Source organism: Stylophora pistillata, chromosome 9 (assembly GCF_964205215.1).
Source record: "Stylophora pistillata chromosome 9, jaStyPist1.2, whole genome shotgun sequence".
NCBI lineage: Eukaryota > Metazoa > Cnidaria > Anthozoa > Scleractinia > Pocilloporidae > Stylophora > Stylophora pistillata.
The window spans coordinates 19,029,692-19,052,105 of NC_142527.1; the positions used below are offsets into that span (position 1 = coordinate 19,029,692).

The window sequence follows — 22,414 nt, forward strand, 5'->3', positions numbered from 1 at the left end:
CCAGCCGATCAGGAGTTACAAAATTTTGATAAATCTTAGAACCTTCCCCCTTTCCATCCACAAGTCGATTCTTTCCAATGCATCTTCATTTCTCAAAACTGAGAGAGCGGGGTGGCCTTTGGTTTCCACTTTTTTCACAAATGCGTGTTACTAGTTTAATTCCAGCTTTTTCTCCGAAGCAACAGTTTCAGTCCCACACTGCTTCTTCGATGGGCAATGTAAGACTTACGTGTTGCTCTTTTCCACAGACTGTCAAAGTACTCCGGTACTTTTTTTTGTTTTGCTTGAAGTTGCTCTGTGATTGATCCAGAAAACACACGTCACTCTCTCGGCCAATCAGATGTGAAACTAAATCAATCGCAACTTGATCGCCCGCGTTTTAGGCAGTTTGTTCAGGGTTTACTTTGAGTTCTCATCGGCTCTGAAAAATAAGCGCCACTCTCTCTCAACCAATCAGATGTGAAACTAAAGCCAATCACGACTTGATCACCCGCGTTTTCCCGCGCTTTAGGCGGGTTGGTCAGGGTCGCGTTTTCCCGCGCTTTAGGCAGTTTGGTCGGGGTCGCGTTTTCCCGCGCTTTATGCAGTTTGGTCAGGGTTTACTTTGAGTTCTCATCGGCTCTGAAAAATAAGCGCCACTCTCTCAACCCATCAGACGTGAAACTAAAGCCAATCACAACTTGATCACTCGCGTTTTCCCGCACTTTAGGTGATTTGGTCATGGTTTACTTTGAGTTCTCACTGGTTACTTTAAGGTATTTTCCTGTCTTATGCCGCCGTCATTACTATTCTGGTTTCAAGTATCACCGTAATTAACCAGGGAGTAGATTTTGAATAAAAGGCTTCTTGGGAAAGGATGGTTTTTTTGGTTTTGCTCATATACCTCCCGGTGCATTAGGGTTAAAAACCCCAGCTCTCCCCTCCTAAATACAGATGAGACGGTTAGAATAATCAGACATTATGTAATGACCTTCAGCCACAATTTATTTAGACTGCATGACTTCAACGTTGACCTTTTTTCTCACCGACTCCTGTCTTCTGATCAAACTCCTCAGACTGAGGTCAAGAAATTGACGCAAACATTTACAATTCCCCAACCAAACTACAAGAAATCTAACAACATAGACCAACAAATTTGAGGATATAAACGTAGGCTGGGGTAAAACTGAACTACTGAAATACCAAAAATATCATCGGGTAATAAGAATACTAATCTTATGCCAAAAGGACGTCGAAAGGTCATCATTGATTTACAGGCTTCGTTCAGTTGGGTCGTATATATATTGGTGTAATCTAACAGCGTTGAATAAACCCACATAGCTTTACTTCTAAAATGAATAAAGGCTGATAGTTTCGAAAGAAACTGTTTGGGGCTGCGTCGGTGGGAGTAACGACGAAGGGGCTAACGCTCGAAACGTCAGCTTTTGTAATCGTTACGGTGGCCAATTTACCATTTTTACTTCTAAAACCCTGACAGAAAAAGATACCTTGGACATAACTTAACTTGCAAAGCAAAGTTTACCTGGTACCAGATTTTCAGTCGTGAAAACACTTTGAATATTAGCAAAGATAAACATGTGAAAAGGTAACTATTTAACAATCCAACTTTATGAAATAATAATTACTGCATACTGAAAAGCGCAAAAACAAAATGTTTGCTCTGAAATTTAAGTGTTTTTTTTTTTATTATCGTCTTACTCTTACGCGTACACAGTCATACCTACGACAACTTGCACGCAGTTTTTTGGCTATTACGTTTGATTCTTATCTTCTCCTCAAACCTATCTTGCACAGTTTTAAACTGAGGGCCAAAACGATGAAGAATTTTCGTTATGTGACATATAGACGCTGATTAATAATCGTAACGTGATACGAAAATGTACATGAGATACTCGAAGCGTGACACCAGATCACCACTCTCACTGTCAATAACATCTCCATGGAATTCTAAGATGAATCTCCTGCGGCCTATAATACCTCCTTTGTTTCGGATGGTAGCGGATGCCCCATCTCTTTGCACTTGCGTCTGAATTTCGAACAATCCTAGTTCATTTCCGCGACGAAAATAGAATTTCACCATTGGTCGAACTTTGTAGCCTATAAAAAATACAGTATAGTTATTAAAGCGTTAACAAAGGCACTGCCTACACATTCCTAAGAATTCGAAATCGTACCTTTTAGTTATTTTTGCAGTGAAGCCCTATTTGTTTAAAGAATTACGCCTGTTGATTTAAACTTCGGACTCAATATATCTCCATAATCGTTCTCATTATAATTCCAGGGAAGACTACCTCCATAACTAAAAAGTTCAAGAAAAGAAATCCACGGATAGACCAGGTAGGAAGAAAGAGTAAGCCGTTCCAAATCGAATTCACTCCTAATTGACTCAGATGCATATCTTTTCATCTCTAATCAATTTAAAGCATCGGGTTCGACTCAAGAAAACTTCAGCGTTTAAATCCTAAATTGTTCACCAGCGTCCAGTAAGTGACTTAGCGATCTAGCCACGTTAGTAAAATATGTTACCATGTGACAAGCGTCCTGCAAACTGCTAGTATAAGCCAATTATAAAGCAGAGATATATTCTAAGATGTACTAAGATAGATAGAAATTGTTTGAGTTCGATCTTTATCAAAAGAAAAATATTAGGCATCTGTCACTTGCGTGGTCCAGGGAACAATCCGACTTCACAGTGAAAACTAACTGAAAAAGTTGCTACACAACCCGCGCCCAGGCCTAGCTCTCTATCTAGGCCTGGTTCCCTATCTAAGCCTAGTGCTGACCACACCATTCTGTGCTCTTTTCCCATGTTTTCCTAAAGGCCACGAGTCCTTACCATAGGTGTAAATGCGATAGTTGAAGATTGTTGATGAAGTTTCGTTGTTTCGCATGCGGTGAGTCCACAGGTCCTTCTTCTGGACTTTTTGATTCAAACAGGCTCGGTCACCACTATTGCAGGATCGCTCACATCGCCTGACAAAGGACAAGAATTAGAAGAAACAAGAGATAAGTTAACGACAGCGGAGGTGATGACAATTTACCAGAAACATGAGTTTCTGACGATTGAGATCGGCATTACGAAAAGAAAAGGTTCAAAACAGCCAGATGAGCTGAAAAGTATAAAAAGATGTTTGTACGCGTATGATCTTAACCAGTTTCCAATAATGTACCGAGCACTGAAAATCTGAAGAAATAATCATTGATTGCCCTCCATGGACTAGCATACCATCTGGGGATAGTAACAATGCTCCGAGTCACTTCGCGCTACAAACTAAGCGGTAACGGTGATGGCCGATTGGCTCGAGTGCACACATATCCTTACCATACCACTCACTAAATGAGGCAATCTCTCTTGGCACTTACTTGTCATTGACCTTAACGTAGTCTGAAGAACAGGATAATTTTGGAATACACTGGTAAAAGCCGTAAGTGTTGAAACAAAATTCATTGTCTTTACACTTAGCTATACCAGATTTGCATTCATCTTTATCTGAAAAAATAAAAAATGAAGTTTTACTTTGCTATGTAAAGTACAAAAAAAATTTTGTGCTCCTGGCATGGAAGATCACCTAAATTAGCCAGGAGATCGGTCGTAATATATCACCTGGGGAGGGGGGTGGATATCACCTGGGGAAGGAGGAGGGTGGTAAGAGGATTTTGGTCGTGTCACTATGAAATTTACCTCCCATACGGCCGATACCCCCCCTAACAGCAGTCAATTAGCAACCAATTTTTCATAGTCTCCACTTTATACTCTGTTGATCTGCTGATAACCGCCGTTCCCCTTAAAACCATGTGATCCCCCCAAAATCCTCCTGGCCTTCCCCCCGGACAAAAAATGATAACTAGTCCCTAAATTATCCCTCGTATTCGACTCATTCTAAGTTTTTGTGTTCATTCAATAAAGAAAAAATTCAAACCAGAGACCTATTTTTTGTTGTTAGCCTCACCTGAGCAGTAATAGCGAGACTGGTTACTGTAACCACTTGGACAGATACAATAGTACCCTCCTCCTGTGTTTACGCATCTGTGGGGACAAGTGACGCTGTCGCATTCGTTTCTGTCTGGTAAACCATGAAAAATGGGACAAATGTCATTTAAAATAGCTCATACAATAATTCAATTTAGAGCTCTGATTGGATTAAAAAAAAATGTTTTGGGAGCCAGTGAGATTTGGCTTAGCCATATCAATGTGGCATTTGTCAAATGATGAAAAGTACAAAAAAAATCATCCAGCTGTACTCTGCGGAAAATTGAGTGGTTGTAATCGATGCTATTTGTGGCTTTAGTTTTGAGCGTCACGATGTTTCGTGCAATTTTCCAAAATAATTATAATATTTAATAATTATTAAATAATTATTATAAACAATACCTCTACATGTCAGTCCATCGGGAAGCAGCTCGTATCCTTGTTTGCACTGGCAAACAAAAGAACCAAAAGTATTCCTACATGTAGCTTTACTGGAACATGGAGAATTTAGACACTCGTTTACATCTATTTAAAGAGAACGAGAACAAACGTGATCAGTATTTGCAGTGCATAACTTCTAATCTGATTCTTTCCTGATTTTAGACAGTGCACTAAACTTCACCTCGGCACGATCGTCTATCGGACGCCATCCTGAAGCCGTTCCTACAGCTACATACAAATGATCCTGGCGTATTCTGGCAGATTTGCCTGCAGCCAGACCGCCTCTCAGCGCATTCATCGATATCTAGTGAGAGAAGAGAAGTGTAAGAAACGATGACGACTGTATGTTCCTAATTCTACCCCCACTAATGATTACAGCTTATAAATGTCACTTGAAAGCCAGAGATTCGGCGCTGAATGGGTGAGATTTTTAAACAGAGACCTCTGCAATATTTTCTTTAAGCTGTGCCAACGTGAGTACAGGTAATTTTACGTTTATCATCTCTTCAGTGCAGCAGCACGAAATTGAGCAACCAGCATGAAACCAAATGTTCACTAAATGTGTATTCTAATGACTAAGGATGAAACTCAAACTAAAAAGTTGGTGGATTGGCTATTGTCAAGAGAAAAACGCGTGATTATGAACGATTAGCTTAACTCGGGAGTGGTTGTACTGTGCATGTACCTTCACATCTCTTGGCGGAACTGTTCAGTCGATACCCGTTGCGACACGAGCAGTAATGGGTGCCAGGGTAATTAACACATCTTTGTCCTGGCAGACAAACAGGCGACGACTCTCTGCATTCATCTATGTCTGAAATATTGAAAACAACAGTTGTAGAACAGTTTAATCTTCGGTTCACCACCTGAATTGACCAACATGTAACTTCTCCATACAATATTTGGGAATACTCTTTGATTGAACCACCAATTCTTACAGAAAAAAATCATTTCCTCCGTTTCCGTTGAGTTACAATATGGTCTTCTTCAGTGGCTAAACTGCAGTGAAATTAAGAAGATCAAAAAATATATATATATGAATTTTAGAATCAAAAACCCTGCTAATGCTTTTTTAGATGGAGGTTTTTTCGTCTTGGAAGATGTATTTTGTTGTCCAAAGCGATTTTCCTGCTGAACCATTCCTGGTTACAGTATTGAAAGTAAAACGCGATTAAATGGAAGCTATTTATTTTACTATATATCTTTCATTAGCTAACCTTCAAAATTTCATAACACTTGACCAAATAGGTGGTATTTATTGACCACTTTCAAAAATGGCTGCCGGATTAATATTCTTTTGTTTAAATTTAAATTAGCCTTTCTGGCCTCGCTTGAGATAATGTATTCTTTTGAATTTTGTACTGGAGAACGTGGCCAGAAAGGCTAATTTAAATTTAAACAAAAGAATATTAATCCGGCAGCCATTTATGAAAGTGGTCTATTACACCTCATCACTCTTTACCTCGACATGAATAACTGCTTTCATCAATAACCACACATTTGTATCCACTGGGACATCTAACTGACGAACAAGAATTCATACCTGCAAGAAAAAAAATAAAACAGTATTTGCACCATTCATTTAGCTTCGACATATATACAGATATTGTTTGTGTAAGAAAGAACAAACAGGAACAAAAGTCGCAAACCAGCCGTAAGGATGAAACAAGTAAAACTTACGTTCGCATTTTCCTGACTGGTCATTTTTCTGAAATCGATCTCGGCATTTGCATCTGTAACCTCCATAGTAATTCTCACAAACCTCCTGATCTCCCGTGCACTTTCTTGGCAATGTAGCACACTCGTCAATATCTGAAAAACAGGGGTGTGAGAGAATTTTTTTTTAGAAATCTCCCTTTCCACCATCATTCCTGTTGATAAGTGCCTTTGAGAATTGAATAATTACTTAAATCCTCAACCTTTACTTTCCGCCTTTATCTCAAGAGAGGCATTCTCCAGAAACCATTCAGCGAAGTTATGATACTGATCGCGTTCCAGATTCCAGAGGGAGGCCTTTCGTATTTTGTCTTAGATTAGATCTTACTAAGCAACCTAGCCGCTTATCTGTGACGTAAAAAAGTCTCATTCCTCTATTTTCCATCTCTTATTAGCGATCTGTTATGGTAATAAGGCGCTGAACTAATGATGGCCTTATTTCCTTACCCGCACAACTATACGACCTGCCAGATGGCTGACATTTCCGCCCTTCACCACAATCTACACCTATACAAGGATCTGAAATAGAAACAGATTAAAATTTAATTCTGCTTTCGCGATCTCCGGCAGCCGGAGAAGATTCTGACTATTTCATTGAGCTGCTGTTAGATCATTGGGCGTGAGGACGGGAAAAAGGGAGAGAAAGAGGATAGGAATTTTTTTTTAAAGATATGACAGAAATACTTGTTGTTTTGGTCATGCACAAACAACAGATTTGCAATTCTTTCAAAGTTACAAACCATCAAAAAGATTAAAACTGGTACTAGCCACCTTAAAGTGGCTACGTTCGTTCTCCACCGTCAATGTTTGTAAACGTTCTCAATCGATATTTGCTTCTCAAGCAATTCCCACCAAAAGAAGAGGGGTGCAACATGCAAAACATAATGAAAAACACTTATCAAGCAGATATTAATATTGACCGTACCTCGAGGGATTGCAACATTGCAACATAATGAAAAACACTCATCAAGCAAATATTGATATTGACCGTACCTCGACGACACCTGTATGTTCCTATGTAGTTCTCACATGTTTCATCTGGTTTACATTTGGGAGGAGACAGTAAACATTCATCTATATCTAAGGAAATAAAGCTATAAAAATAAGTTTTCGGAGTAAAATCCTTTTGGTTCAGAAGAAAAATATTTAGATTTTGTTGATTTCCATTCACCTACTTGTGCAGTAACGTGAAAATTCTAAATGCAAATGAGAGATATTTTCGTCGCATCTTTTTAAGAAGTAGAGGAATGGCGAGCGAAATCCGCAATGGCCGTTTATGTTAGCAGCGAATGTTGCAGCTCTAAACAGCAGAAGAGAAGCGTTTTGATAAGACATAAGGGCTCATCGAAAAATGAGGCTTTTTTCCTATTTCTCTCTATAATTGTACCATTATTCAGCAAACAGGTGACCAAAATATAAAAAGATACAACGCTGAATTCTCTTAACTGATTAACAAGGAAGAGTATGAAATTGTGTGACCATTTTCGCAACCTTACCTTCACAAGGTCGTCTTGGGACAGAAGGATTACAAACAAAACCATTGGCGCACTGGATTCTGTCACACACAGATGACCTCTTGGCTGAAAGACATAAACAGAGTACAGATTCTCACTTGTTGCGTTGGAAAGTGGTTCGTGATCGCCATAACCAAGTTTATTTTGTTATCAAGTACATCGCGAACTTTGCACAAACGTGGCCGACCTGCAGATTTTACTGGAAAAACTTGTCTGGGCTCTTTCTTGTCTCAGTCGTAAAATTATCAAACGTAAACAGCAAGAAGAGACGGATGAAAGCGCTATGCCCTCCTGCATGTCCGCATGGTAGAAAGATCTAAGTCAACTTCGATCTTTATCTGCATTAAAACTCAGTGAAAATTTCGTGAACCCGTTTTGAAAGCTGAAGTGGGATAGAGCCAGTTCGTTTGGAACCAGGTCTTCCATTTCCTATTGTTGTAACATTCCATTTCACGGACCCAAGAAAAGCAGTGTTGGATTTAGGCATTTTCAGATGATGGGGAACTAGAGTATTTACCTCCCATTATGAAGTCGGTGCGTGATGTCAATTTGTAATAGGACTGAGGTTATTTAAGAAAAATGATAGCTCTGTCGAAAATGCTCATCCTTACCGTAGAAAGGATTACGAAGTGTGGCTAAAGGAGAATGATGAGTGCAACAAAGCTGAAAAATACGCGAACAATTTCGGACTCGAACGTTTTTATTGCTTCCGTCACTATGTAAACTTTTTACAATGCTCTTGTGAACATAATATCACGGCACAAGTTTGGTGTACTAACATGTTAGCAAAGCAATAGCGTTATTCTACAGGGCATATTATGGAATATCTTTATCCCCAGGTCAAATCAATTTTCCTTTGTTCTGTACACGCGTGTCAAAAGATTTTAAAATCATTTCTTGAGTCACGTTTTTTGCTCACAGCTCCATAAAAAACTACGTTCGTTTTTCTGCTAAATTTAGATAAAAGTTGTTGAGATGGATTTTGAAAGCGCCTAACGGTTTTACGAGTTTTAATTTCAATCTCACTGTAACGCTTGTCTGGTTAATGTTGTGGAAGTTTGGTATTTGAGTTGCAGGTACTGAAGAATTTCTTCCTTATTCGATTACGATTACTGAAATGCAGACCTTCAAATGGTTAAATCGAATGAATTGCTCTAAGTTCGCCAGCTTTCCGAGTAAAGCCTATGTCCATTTTCGCGAACTGAATGAATCTTTGAATGGCTATGAAAATCGGAGACTTGTGGTAATACATGATTAAAAGACACTGTACGCGTTCGATTTTATTACATGTTTGTCAAAAGACAATTTTTTTTAAGCAGATGATAAGATTGAGTACACAAAGATAGAAATACAAAGCAACAGGGGTACTGAATACAGTTTATCTTAGACTTCAAACTGGTTATTCACCCAGAAAGAAGAAAAAAAAAATGTGGATTGAGGCTGTAGATGAATTAATGATTGCATTTTTTTACAACGACACTGAAAGAAAAGCAGTTGAGATACAAATAAGCTTTTCACGGGGTGCAGTACTCGTCAGCGCAAAATGTTTTCTCCAAAGTCTTCTATTTTCTGATCAAAAAACGAGTGCAGCAGGCAATATTGATTCCCTGACAAAAATAAATGGAAAAATCTGCCATATTCTAAACTTTTCCATTCCTGTTTACGGTGTTTTTTAATTTTGGTCATTGTTCTACTTTTGGTACCTGTGTAAATCAGCTTGTGGCGACGGATATTTTCGCCTTTATTCATTGTCAAAAAGCCTGTTATTCTCTTTATAATGAACGAGCAATTAATAAGTCGCTCTTGTCTAAATTACAAGTAAAGGCTAAAAAATTTCTCCGCCCTAAAGCTCTCAAATATTAATTCTAGAGTGAGGGGGAAAAATGTTTGATTGAATACCAGATGTAATTTCATCCGGAAAAGCAGGGTTTACAAAAATAAAATATGGAAAAATTGTTTGCAGAATTTCAATCCCGGGTGTGTGATAAATTAGCGATGGCTAATTACAAGTTTTTTTGCTGCAATTGAAACTGTTTTCCGTAGAAATAAAAGAGAAGCCATTAGCGATATAAAACAAAACTTGATAGTAATTGCCTTTAAGAATTTGCATGCAAACTACGGACAGCTGGCCAATTAGTGTCTATTCTCTCATCTTCAGAGATTAATCCTACGAGTGCTGATTTTTTCGATTTTAAAAAACCGCACTTAAGACGTCTCTTTAAAAGTCTTGCTAAGCCATGTAGAAATCCTGATTTTTCCCCCTTTTCTTATCATTTTAATTAATTTCTGAAAGTAAGAAACGGGGCCGATATAAATGACAGGAAAATATGCTTGGTTAACCATTCCATTTTTCAATTTGCTTATCGCATTCAATAATTGCTATCATTTCTTCTCCCTTCTCATGGATACCTGTTCTATTTGGTCCATCTTGGCCAATAGAAAGAGTCGCGTCATTAGAGGTAATTACTGACCGAAACAACAGTGTTTTCGTTAGATCGCCGCCAGATATCATTAGCAATGAACACTGTTGATGACATACCGGAAGACAATGGTTTTACAAGAAATCGCTGGTTGAAAACTTCTTGTCGACGTTAATCTCGCTGTACGCGCGTCGAAAACAACTTTTAGTCGAGGGAAAAGAAAGACAAATCTTGACACAAGCTGACATCATGGGTAGGTACGAAAATTTATATCAAAGATCTACCTGGTTTGTTCTGTTCGTGGTCCCACATGACAGAATGAATCAGGTAACAGGAATTAAATGTTTAAAACACGAGGTAACGTTAAGCTTAACGACGTAAATTGCTGGCGTCTTAAACAAGAAGAAGGAGAACATGTCGCAAGATCATCGCGCATGGTATGATCAAATACAAAAATGATAAATCCTCAATCACATTGAACCAAAAAAAAAACACTCACACATACAATTTTTTTTAAGCCGTTTGACGTTGATGCAGCGTAAATTATCATTTTATTAAAATTGTGCTCACTTTATCTTTAACTAGCCACGGAGAACACGGGCCTTGTGAAAACAGGACAAAATACACATCTTTGCAGCGGCTGCAAAATGCCAATTACAGATCGCTACTTGTTGGAAGCTTTGGGACTTTACTGGCACGAAGGCTGTTTAAAGTGTAACTGCTGTGAATGCAAACTCGGTGATATTGGATCGACGCTTTACAATAAAGCTAACCTCATTCTCTGCAAGAGAGATTATTTAAGGTCAGTAAAAATGACTATTTCAAAGATAAAAAAAAAAAATAAGTAGTAACTAGAAGCAGCGTTGTTTTCAGTGATTGCAGTTGATAGAAATATTTTCGTCTCGCTCGCAACCACCAACAAAGTTAATCAAGACATTGTTACTTGAGTACGAGGTCAAATAAATAGTTTTAGTATTGCAAGACATCGTAAAAGAAAGCGAAATGAACAGGAAGGGAAATCTCTGATACCAAGAAACCTGCTAAATTTTCAACTGACAAAAACCGGATTGGCTCTGAGAAAATGTTTTTCCTGAGCGATTTTTTGGCTCCTACCGCGACGTATTGAGCTTTCGAACTGCATTTTATTAGCCTCGCCTCAACATTTTTTCCGGGTGGAACTACAGCTAAAGTTATCGGAAGCGATTCAGAAGATTCCGGAACAATGGAAGTCTATGAATCGAGGTCATTGACGTCTGGTTTTAAACTGAATGAAGTCGATTATTCCTGTTTTTACAATATATATCACAGAAAAGATCGGTTCCACTCCAGCCGATTGGTTCACAGTGGGTGTGGCAAGGTGAAGTGCTTACACACCGTTTTTTTTAAAGAAAATTTGCAACTAGTGTTCAGACAAGAGTCGGGTTACAGACAGGACTTCTTAAATGAAGTACAGAGACCAGAGACATGTCATTACCATATAGGGGGAGAGAATGATTACTGGATTGAGTAAAACGGTCTCTGGCTCAGCTGGTACCAGATCTTCTTCAGAAAAGAGAAGAAACCTGCTTAAACTCTGACATCAGAATTCATACTGGCTGATAAATTAATAGTGCGTAAGGGCGATTTTTGAGACAGAAAGCGAAGACTAGGATCATAGCCAAACTGACTACAACTTGGAACTGAAAAAGAAATGTCCTTACGTTAGTATGGACCTATTTTAAGCTTTTGACCTTTTCGGCGCTATCAAGTCAGACGCAAAATACTAGCACAGTTAGTCTCTCATAAACTTGCTGGAAATTAGTTTTAATATACTTTAAGGGTTAGCCAACTGAAAAATCTTTGCGTTAACTCAGAAAACTGGTCTTAAAGGCCATAGACGAGTCATTAAATTATGGTTGAGGTCTGGACACTGGTCAGGTTCATTGCTCTGTAATCGTCAACAATAAAGTGAAAAGCAAAACATAAAAAACTAACAAACAAACGTGAAACGGGAGGGACCTGAAACTATTATCCATGTCCACCATACTTATAAAACAAAAAACAAAAAAAAAATAAGAAAACAAACAAAAATCCAAACAAGACAAAACAGAAATAAAAACACAATAAAACGCTGCTTCATCATCCCAAGCCATCTTTGCTCTTTGCAGGTTCAAAATTGCTAATGTGTCTTTTCCGTCCTTCTTAACAAACTTTGAATATAAGGTTGCCCTGGCAAATAAGTAGTTTGACACAGCCTTCTCCATTAATAAGATTGAAACATACAGTGGCTAGTAGCTGAGATAACGTCGTTGACAAAAGAGATTACAAAAAAAAAAAAAAAAATAAAAAAGAATAACGTCGTTGACAAGACTCTTACGGCCCTGATTAACACTTTCCCTCCCAAGATCTCATTAATAATTCTCCTTGCTGTTCGCCGTACCATTCTTGAGATATAAGTTTGGAGAATTTGATATTGGATCGACAGATAATTCCCTATTCTTATTACTTATCTGCTTGATATTGCATTGATGTTGTGAAGGGAAATTCTGGTTTGGTCACCTACGGGAGTTAAAGAGTTAACAATCCTAATTATTCATTTTGTTCTGCCTACAGATTGTTTGGTATCCCAGGTGTGTGCGCTGCATGTAACAAACCAATAGCTGCGTTCGAATTTGTGATGAGGGCCGCGAAAAACGCATATCATATCGAGTGCTTTTCCTGTCAAATTTGCAGACAGAGGTTCAGGGTTGGAGAAAACTTCCACTTTTACAACAACAAAGTTCTTTGCTGGGATCACTACCGAATGGAGAAAGAGGGAGAGAGCACAGTAGAAAATGCGGCATAAGAAACGTGAGTTGCATGGGCCAAGAAGTTTCACTTGCTGCAATCTGCCATTACACAATTTCTTGAATGATTTTTGTTGTAAAAGGAAAAAAGATTCGGTGTACATAGAATAAGACTTATAAAGAATCCTTTTCCGGGATAGATAAACACTAAAGAGGTGAGAATATACTTTAAACATGTTGAACAACAATTGCAATAACTTCAAAAATTTAAGCTGAATAACTGCGAAAAGGAAAAACATGTAATGTAGCGTCTTTAATCTTACACTTAAAAAAAAAAATAGTTTAAATGCCTCGATAGGCGTTCGTGATGGCTTAAACCAGAAAGTTTTTATTAGTTTACGAAGAAGTGTTAAACCACAAAAACTGTATTTGCAGGTTTGAGTTGAAGAGGACAATGCTGCGAAAATGAGCTCAAAATTGCGAGCTAAAACCCCGCTTTTGGGTTTTGTAGAGATGGTTTAAGTAGAAAAAATAGAAGGTGGGGGGGGGGGGGGGGGGGGAAAGCAGGATCTTTGACTTTTTTTCTCTGCCGTTTTTTCAAAATCCTACAATAGCTATAGTTACGGGCCTCTCCGTTCAGAGGCAGTACAGGTTCATCACATAAAAACAATCCAAAAAGGAAAAATTATTAAACTGCGGTGAGCCACCTTGCAATATTAACAAACGGTGATAACAGTTGCCGCTTACGTTTGCATGTTCCATCACCACCGAGTACTTGATCTGGTCTGCAAACCGTAATGATCCTTACGCACTTGTAAGATCCGTCCGTGTTCTCACACTTAGTACCCTGAGGACAGGAATATCTGCCGGATGAGCATTCATCTACATCTAAAAATACAAACATAAGTTGGTTATCGTCAGAAATAAACGTGTACAAAGAGATAGAGTCTGCATACAAGAACTGATGCATAGCTGATGGAGCTTATCCCAGTCTTATTAGGATGAACAGAACAAAAGCAATGGTTACCTTTTCCCCACCCCCTAGTGGGATACTTGACCAGGAGGTTACCTCGCTCCCAGATTCTACAGTGTAATCGTGGCCGTAAAAGGTCTGGGTATGGAATCATATCAAAGATTAACCTTCCCCACTCCTCTAATCATTTTGACAGGCTTCCTTCACTGTTTGACAGTACTCATTTCTACTCCTGGGTGGATTAAGGCACAACTCAAGTGAAAGTGACGATTTTGTAATGATTGAACAATCTACAAACCCTCGGTGGCAGTAAGAGCTTATTATAACATAACCAAAGTAAAGCGCGCGCTCTGATTGGTCAATTTAGCGTCCCCTATTTGCCCACGGGTGTACGCTGCTGACGCGAGCAAATGCAAAGACTATTTTTCCGCGCGCGCTTGTTTTTTCTGGTCACGTAAGATTTGTTAAATAAAAGGGAACTCTTAGCTACAATGTATCAATGTTATGTTATAAAACAAATGGTAAACACCACAGCGAACACTATTGAGTTATGGACGCACTTGGAAGATTTGCTAAGCACTCAAGAAGCTAGAGTCGCTCTCGGCTATCGCCTCGCGCGACTCTTACGCTTCTTTTGTGCTTAGCAACCTCCCGCGTGCATCCATAACTCAATAGTGTACGCTGTGGTGTTTACCATTTGTTAAGTGTGGCCACCTTGTATGTCAACATAATGATCTTACCTTCGCACTTGTTGTTCAGTAGCTGCCGTCCTTGTTCACACTGACATTGATAAGATCCGACACTATTGACACAGCTTGATTTCTGAGGGCATCGGGCCTCTCCTGTGCTACACTCGTCCTTGTCTACAGATTTTAATAGAAACATGAGACATCTGTCAGTGAACTCGCCTATAGGTCTTCTTTAGCATGTTGCCATTTTCATTTTGGGCCAATTCAGGTTTGATTTACATAAATCGTACAAGTGTTTTTTTTTCATATCTATTCGTGCGTGCCATTTTTTTCAATTCGCGGCACATCGGATCAGTTTGCATCACCTACTGATATGTAGAGCTGATACCGCGTAAAGTTTCATTTACCCTGCGCTTTCCACTAAGATTCTTCGAACTGAGTTGGCTTCCAATTAACAAATGAATAAAGGCTGATAGTTTCTAAAGAAACTGTCTGGGGCTGCGTCGGTGAGGGTAACGAAATAATTTGAACATATCAACAAAGTTGAAATGGTAAATTGGACACCGTTACGGTTGTAAAAGCTGACGTTTCGAGCGTTAGCCCTTCAACGGAGCGAATAGAGGAATTGTGGGTTGTGTGTGCTTTTAAAGGCAGAAAATGAAGCTACGTGATTGGTGGGAACATGGCAACGAGAAAAACACGAATAGATTAGTGGAATGAGAAGCGTTCGTTGATACCTGTGGGATTTAGACTGCCGGTTTGAAAGATGAGCTTTTGTTCAAGGGTTTTGCGGCTTTCCGTGCTACCTAAGTGTAAGGAAAGACCGCAGATTGCCATATGTTGCTTAGAATGATTGGGTAAATTAAAATGTCTAGCGACTAATCTTTTCGTGTTTTTCTCGTTGCCATGTTCCCACCAATCACGTAGCTCCATTTTCTGCCTTTAAAAGCACACACAACCCACAATTCCTCTATTTGCTCCGACGAAGGGCTAACGCTCGAAACGCCAGCTTTTATAACCGTAAAGGTGGCCAATTTACCATTTCAACTTTGTTGATACATTCAAATTATTCCAATTAACAAAGTTGAAGTGGTAAATTGGCCACCGTAACGATTACAAAAGCTGACGTTTCGAGCGTTAGCCCTTCGTCGGAGCGAATAGAGGAATTATGGGTTGTGTGTGCTTTTAAAGGCAGAGAATTTTAAAAGCACACACAACCCACAATTCCTCACACACAACCCACAATTCCTCTTTATTCCAATTAACACCCTATCGCTTTGTTTAACAGTAGTATCTTTACTACCGAGCGCATCCGCCATGTTTGAATCATAATAATTTCATGATTTAAGACTACTGACCAAGACATGTTCTCCCAGAAGCTTGGAAGCCATTCCTGCAAGCACAACTGTAAGATCCATCATTGTTGACACAGGTTTGCTCTCGTCCACAGCGGTGGAGTCCACGCACACATTCGTCTACATCTGTTAATCAAAGAATCTTATACGGTTAAAAACACTACCATCTCCATTGCGTTGTTTTGATTTCTCGTCAGTATTGCAATTGGTGTAAGACTTTTACGAAAACGTACGTGCAAAAAGTCGAGAATGGGGTTCAAATCGCGCCACAACGAAACGTAACACATGGACGTTTAAAATTGGGGTTAATGTTTGGAAGAAGCACGAAACACGGCAAGTACGAATGGTAGAACGTAGTTTGTTGTTTGCTTCCAAATTGTTTAAGTAAACAATGTGATCCAGCTACAAAAGATGCACAACACAATACATGCCAACGATTAACCTATTCCCCGCGGGATATCTGATATCCGTTAGTCGCGGAGAAGGGCAAACCCCTTATCTAAAGTAATTTTCCTTAAACACCTATATTTTGAAGAAAAAAAGTCGATTGGAATGAAGAAACGGTAACATTTCAACTAGAGGGTATTACCCAGGAGAGAGTTGAGATACCGATCTCGAGAGTTTTAGAGAAGGTGTGTAAATAATTTAAATACAAATGAACCTGCTTCAATTAACTTTTGTTTGGTACAGAATTAGATATTAAATAGGTTAGGTTTGAAGGCTGTTACACTATACGGAAGGTCTACACGCACATAAGAGACAATTAGCTTTAATTTGTCGTTTTACAGCAGGAAAGTAACACTCACCAATACATCTTCCATCCACGAGTTGTTCTCCCAGTTTACACGCTGCCTCCGTCGTTCCATTTTCGCATCGATAACTGCCAGGAGTATTGACGCACCGTTCTAAAGGACTGCATGTATTACCGCCTCTTAACTGACACTCGTTGATGTCTTTAAGAAAAGGAAAGTTGTTAGCACATTCAGTAAATGGTTTGAACCGAGGAGTTCTTATCTTGCGTCATTAATATTCAATTTTTCCCAGACAATAGATTACTGTAAAGTTATTTCATTAAACATAAATCACGCCGTTTGACCAATTTATCAATCACCGTGAGGTGAGGTACGTATTTTTGAAAGATAAACTGCCCAAAAAACTCACGGCTATGATTTGGAAATGTGAACACACTTTCCGAACAAACGTTCACCCCTCCTATTGGACCCTGCGCGTTTCCTGCCGGTGAATTCGGCTCTTGTTACTGCTGTAGACTAGAAAATAGTGAATACACAAAGTTAAAAGTCCAATAACCCCGTGGTCTTGCCTTGACAAGATACTTTGTCAGGTTTCAGGCGGTATCCGTCTCGACAACTACATTGTGCCCCTTGTGTGGGTGAGTCTTGGCATTCTTGCTGACAGAAGTTGTCAGAACACTTCGGCTTTCTGGCGGTTGGAAGGACTGTAGGGGGAGATATCGTTCCTGAGGAGGGAACATTCATCTTTTTAAAAACCCTAAATACATAAAACCAGACGCTATCCGACAGTGCTGATCTTAACAGTGCAGTGGGCGCTTGTCATCAGTATATGCACATGGTGTAAGGCCTAGTTCACCGAGTTCATCAAGTCATCCCTAACTTGATTAGAAGAGCAAAAAGGGGCAGTAGAAACTTTCTGGTGTTAGAACTCTCTGGCGTATCCCAGGCTTATGACGATCGATTTACGTATTCTAGTCTATTTTAAGACTAGAGAAATGTTTAAAGAACAAACAAAATTTTCGAACTTGAAAGGACTACTGCGCAAAGGTCATGCGTGTGTAATTTTACAGCATGCGTTATATGGGCGCTGTTATTTTGACCATTGGGTACAATTTCTCGTAGACAAAATTCAAACGTAATGCTTTCCTTTATGAATAAGTCTAGTTGATTAGCATTTTGTCTCTTACAATTTGTCATAGCTGGTTTAATTGGAAACCGGACTTTATGTCGTCCAATTCTTTCAGTGATTGACAAATCAGACACCCGCTTCACCATCGTCCGATTTTGATAATGACTCAAGAGACGATTACAGACCAAATTGGACTTCACTCTGTCTCCTCGTAATCATTTACAAGTAGAATTGAACATACAACTTAAGCGAAAACTTAAACTCGCACATGACATTGACTCTCGAAGTAAGTCAGTAAGAGACATTAAAACTGTTTTCATTCTTGCAATGTACATTGCCGTCCTAAATCGATTCAGACTTTTAATGATTTGGAAATTAACCTCACCTTTGCAGCACTGTTTGAATGAATTAGTACATTGTTTGCTTGAGTCAGATAGCAGCATCACAGGGAACCTGTCCACTGCACAAATGGTATCATTGTCTGCTTTGGCTCTGACTCCCAGGGAACAACAGTCGCAACACTCACGGAAATCATCCCCGCCTACAAACGGCATGAACCTGCCACAAGAATGCCCGAGCCTAAAAACAACATGAGATATATCATTATTATCTAGCTGACAGCGCCGTGGGCAATATGAAGCGAATACTGTATTTTGATTAGCTACCTGAGCGAGCAAGATGGGTCCATCTTGCCCGCTCGGGACTGCCCGCTCGGGACTGCCCGCTTGGTGTGGAGCGGACTTAATTAAAAAGTTCGTGACTTTTATACAATGTCGGCGATGAAAAGCGGCAAAAGACAGTCCAAAACCAAAAAAATAACGACACTCGTGGGTTTGTTGTGCTACAAACACAGTTGGCTTTCTTATTCCGTTTTTTTTTTGCGTTTTAATCGACCTCGACTTCGTGTCGGTCCATAAAAACGCAAACAAGGAACTCGGCCAATGTCCAGCCATCTTACCTCACGCTTGGTCAGTAACCCATATTTATCATATGACCCGTCCGGCCCCGTTCGTGCAATCCCATAGAAAACCATAGTGAAAGGAGTAGGGAGCCGTGTGTAGGGAGCCAGTACAGAAAAAAAACCGTCCGGCCCTAGTGCATTTGAACGGCTTTGTTGCAAAATAATAATAATAAAAAAAAAAAACAAATTGTGATAATTTTGTTCTACCTGGAAAATATAAAGAAAAAGCTACTGTGGTAGAATCCTTTTTTGGGGGGTTTCCAAGTGCGCCAGTATATCGCGTCGGCTCTCGTTCGCGCGGACCTCGCGCGAGCCAAATATTTTCCCGTCCGGCCTTCCAACGCAGTCAATAAGTAAATATTACCTGACCTGCTTACAAAACTTTTAATCACTTAAAAATTATCAGTTCCTAATAATCGGCTGGGTATTCTTCTTCTACGTGTAAAATCCGTTTTTATCTTCATAATTCAACTGCTTAGTTAAATTTGGTCTATCATTATTTCGTCAATGCGTTCCATTATGTTACTACTTACAACGACTCAAAAATTCCGCTCCGGCAGCTTTTCTTTTGGATCTTTTACATTTGGTCTATCATTATTTCGTCAATGCGTTCCATTATGTTACTACTTACAACGCCTCAAAAATTCCGCTCTGGCAGCTTTTCTTTTGGATTTCTTTCATGCAGCAGATCCTTTCAGCATACCGACAAATCCAACGTTCAAACTTAGTTTGGAATCGCCGCCTGTCCAAATCATCCGAGTTACACGAAGAAGGGTCATAATTCTTTGAGGCTTTGCGGCGACCTTTAGTGCAGCATCGACCGACCCAGTTCATGTAATTCTGACCTGTCAAAAAGGAAAAAATGAAGTAATTAACGTGTCAGTTGCGCATAAAGACATTGTGTTTTCAAATCTCTTCCTTTACCATACACCTTATCATCTACACTTGCCATTCATCTCAGAAAAGCTCAAGTAAATAGAGCATAACAAGCGGCACTTACAGAGTGGTCCTATCTCGAATTTGAATTTGGAACAAGAGAACTTGGAGGCAGGCGTCGGAGCCACGAAGATGTGATTTTCTGTCCGAGAGTCCCGGCGATAGGTCAAATAAAGGAACACAGATTGATTTCACTTGCAAAACGTTCGTTGTAATTTCATCATGGCCCTTTTTAGAACCCTATGTTGATCATTACAAACGAGCGCGCATAAGAAACACAACTCATGTGTTACACCATGTGTAGTCACGACGCCTCACCTTTGTTTTGCATTCCCGTCCTTTGTACATTGTTTTCCGTTTTCAGTTATTCCGTGTATATTTGTTATTTTATCAGGTTTGCCAGTCATTTAGGCTACGTCACATTTCATATTTTCGTGTTCATTTTTTATGCACTGTTTCTTTTGTTTGGTATAGCTTCTTCTGCCGTAGTTTTCTTGTCGCCGTTGTCATTATGTTTTACTCGTCGTAGTCGCCACATAATCTTGTAAGTTTCGTTATTTTGTCCGTCATTTTGCCTGCTTTATTTGTATTTCGTTTTGCTTTCCTGTTCTGTATATTTAACTTGTTTATGTATGTTGGCTTTTAACGAATCGCTAGTAAAAGTGCAATTTCGTATTTGTGGATTTCGACTACACCATGTATAACGGACAGGAAGTAGAAGAGAGCCAAAGCGTTAAAACTACTTGTTTCGCTTCGGCCATCCTTTTGTTGCCCTTATGGTCTGCTTAGTGAGACCCCTATTAAAGAAATCAACCAACCTACTCTCCATTAAGTGCACCACGCATGGTTATCCATCCTTGTTTTGATTGGAAAAATATCCACATACCAAACAGAGACATTTCTCAAAGTTGATAATCTTATGATTCGCACGAAGTAATTTGTCGCAGCTGGCCTATGGTGGATATCTTTTTGTTTTGTTTTGTTTTGTTTCTGTGGTCCCAAAATGTTGGGTTATTTAAAAAATGTGGAGAGGAAGGGAGTTGGCAAAATCAGGCTACGAAAAATGTCTGAAGTAACTTTAACTAAGGGGTCAGTAGAAAAAATCTTGACGTAAATCTGCATTCCAACGGATGTTCGCGCGATTGAAATTATTGTTACACTTCTATACAAAAGCAAATTTAAAATTACCAAAGTCAGTTAGTCTTCAAGTGCAACTACGGGGATTTCTTGATTTGCTCAAAGTTAACCGAAAAGTGATGACAAAAAAAACCCCAAAAAACAAACAAACAAACTCGGTGAATCACATCAGATTGAATTTTTATGGCAACCCTTTCGACTTCCGCGGCTTATTGTTTAGCCTTGAAACATGCCGGACACTGTTCCGGACCATGTAAAGCGTCGTACCATATTTTCAAATATCCATACTACAAAACTTTAATCCTTTTCCGAAATAAGTTTTCTTTTTGATGTCAGTGGGGCAATTTTCAACCAATTCTAACTCTGTCTTGAGTTTAGAACGATTAGCGGACATGAAGATATATGTCGAATTAGTAATCTGAGAACTTAACCTCAAAATCAAAGAGCCACCCTTTAAATATAACAATTCTAATCTCGCATTTAGTCTGAAGTTCTTAAATCAACATGTGGAGAAAGAAAGAACGTGCCGAAACATTCCCTTTGTAAAATTGCCAACTGCGCTAACAACTGTTGACGTACAAATTGATCTTGGTGCGGATAATGGTACAGATAATTTCGCATCACGCGAGAATTGCTGGCCTTTGGAACCTTCTCAAAAAACCTTTGGTTTATTTGAAGTGGCTGTCATTAGGCTATAAGCACAGTAAAGATTGATGTAGCTGGGGAATCGCCAGAAGAACAAACAATCTTGCCATCGTAAGTCAGATTGACAGGAAATAGGAGAATTTATAACACTGGGCTTTTATCACACCCATGACTGCCAAGCAAGCAGGACAGGACGAGACGTTCGAGACAATATGTTTGAGAACAGATCAAATTAAGCATTTCTCCTCACAATTAGGCACTGATAATCGAACTTGCTTCACAGTTTGGAGCTCTAGAGGATTAAGGATTACATATGCCTTATTTCAAACTCGTGTCATAGACATTTAATTAGTGTATCAGATAAAATTTTGCCAAATTCCATATGGTACAAAATATATTTTGTTCCAATACATGTATTTGAACAAAAACAACTTTTCTATCAATTGATGACTTTTATGTAAAGAACGCCGAATTTCTACTAAGAAAGAGCGACTGGCATTCGTAAACGTAAACAAAAATTTACTTCCATTAGCTGGTTTCTAGAACAGACGCAAATTGCGCGATCACGTCCATTGCTTGCTGTTAAATAAAACGCCTTTAATCTCACCTTGGACGATGTAAAACTGTGCTAGAGAAATACCAACCAGCAGTAAAATCTTTGACGAGAACGCCATTCTCCAGAATCGCTTTCCACACGACTCACAGACAGCTATGTGTGCCAAACTGTGCTCGAGTAACTCCAGGCTCAAGGTAAATAATAACTGATCTGTGACACTAGCTCAATCAAGTGGGTATCAAAATCATGACGTCATGAAATTGAACACGGCCGCGTTATGTCTAAAACTGCTCGAGGCTTTTCTCTGTCAAAACGATTCATTAATCATAGGTTCTTTCTCTCCCAGATTCCATATTTTTTTTGGAATTCTGAACTCTGATCTCTCGAAATGTTATTATCATGATCGCATAAAACAGAATGACCTCACCGCCAAAAGTGTCATGTGAAATATTCCT

The 22,414-nt window shown here is 39.2% G+C and overlaps 2 protein-coding genes and 1 pseudogene across 4 annotated transcripts; 1 reads left to right on the top strand and 2 right to left on the bottom strand.

Moving 5' to 3' along the window:
• Window positions 1-22,414, bottom strand: part of LOC148723663 (uncharacterized) — a 270,515-nt pseudogene that overhangs the window by 39,113 nt on the left and 208,988 nt on the right.
• Window positions 959-22,290, bottom strand: LOC111331324 (uncharacterized). Of its 2 annotated transcripts, none has more exons than XM_088732114.1 (20): window positions 22,011-22,290; window positions 19,317-19,530; window positions 18,110-18,303; window positions 17,165-17,320; window positions 16,650-16,796; window positions 15,847-15,969; window positions 14,540-14,662; window positions 13,574-13,714; window positions 7,624-7,707; window positions 7,121-7,207; window positions 6,575-6,646; window positions 6,092-6,223; window positions 5,874-5,954; window positions 5,070-5,225; window positions 4,593-4,715; window positions 4,373-4,495; window positions 3,951-4,064; window positions 3,364-3,490; window positions 2,837-2,973; window positions 959-2,097 (listed from the first exon to the last, which is right to left on the bottom strand). In XM_088732114.1, exons 1-20 carry the CDS (start codon window positions 22,075-22,077, stop codon window positions 1,853-1,855), a joined length of 2,646 nt encoding a protein of 881 aa, XP_088588240.1. In that variant the 5' UTR covers window positions 22,078-22,290; the 3' UTR covers window positions 959-1,852. The 2 variants fall into 2 exon arrangements, with proteins under 2 accessions (XP_088588240.1, XP_088588241.1); XM_088732115.1 differs by having other exon boundaries at window positions 5,097-5,225; window positions 22,011-22,286.
• Window positions 10,125-13,857, top strand: LOC111331327 (LIM domain only protein 3). 2 transcript variants are annotated; one of them, XM_088732116.1, is made up of 3 exons: window positions 10,125-10,318; window positions 10,647-10,863; window positions 12,654-13,857. In XM_088732116.1, exons 2-3 carry the CDS (start codon window positions 10,709-10,711, stop codon window positions 12,883-12,885), a joined length of 387 nt encoding a protein of 128 aa, XP_088588242.1. In that variant the 5' UTR covers window positions 10,125-10,318; window positions 10,647-10,708; the 3' UTR covers window positions 12,886-13,857. The 2 variants fall into 2 exon arrangements, with proteins under 2 accessions (XP_088588242.1, XP_022792152.1); XM_022936417.2 differs by having other exon boundaries at window positions 10,127-10,314.

Coding starts and splice junctions, on each gene's coding strand:
- LOC111331324 (XM_088732114.1), bottom strand. CDS start 22,077: ATGGCGTTCTCGTCAAAGATTTTACTGCTGGTTGGTATTTCTCTAGCA. Junction 16,797..17,164: donor TGACAAAGTATCTTGTCAAG/GCAAGACCACGG, acceptor CTTTTCTTAAAG/ACATCAACGAGTGTCAGTTA. Junction 6,647..7,120: donor AACATACAGGTGTCGTCGAG/GTACGGTCAATA, acceptor TTTCTATTTCAG/ATCCTTGTATAGGTGTAGAT.
- LOC111331327 (XM_022936417.2), top strand. Junction 10,864..12,653: donor TGCAAGAGAGATTATTTAAG/GTCAGTAAAAAT, acceptor TTCTGCCTACAG/ATTGTTTGGTATCCCAGGTG.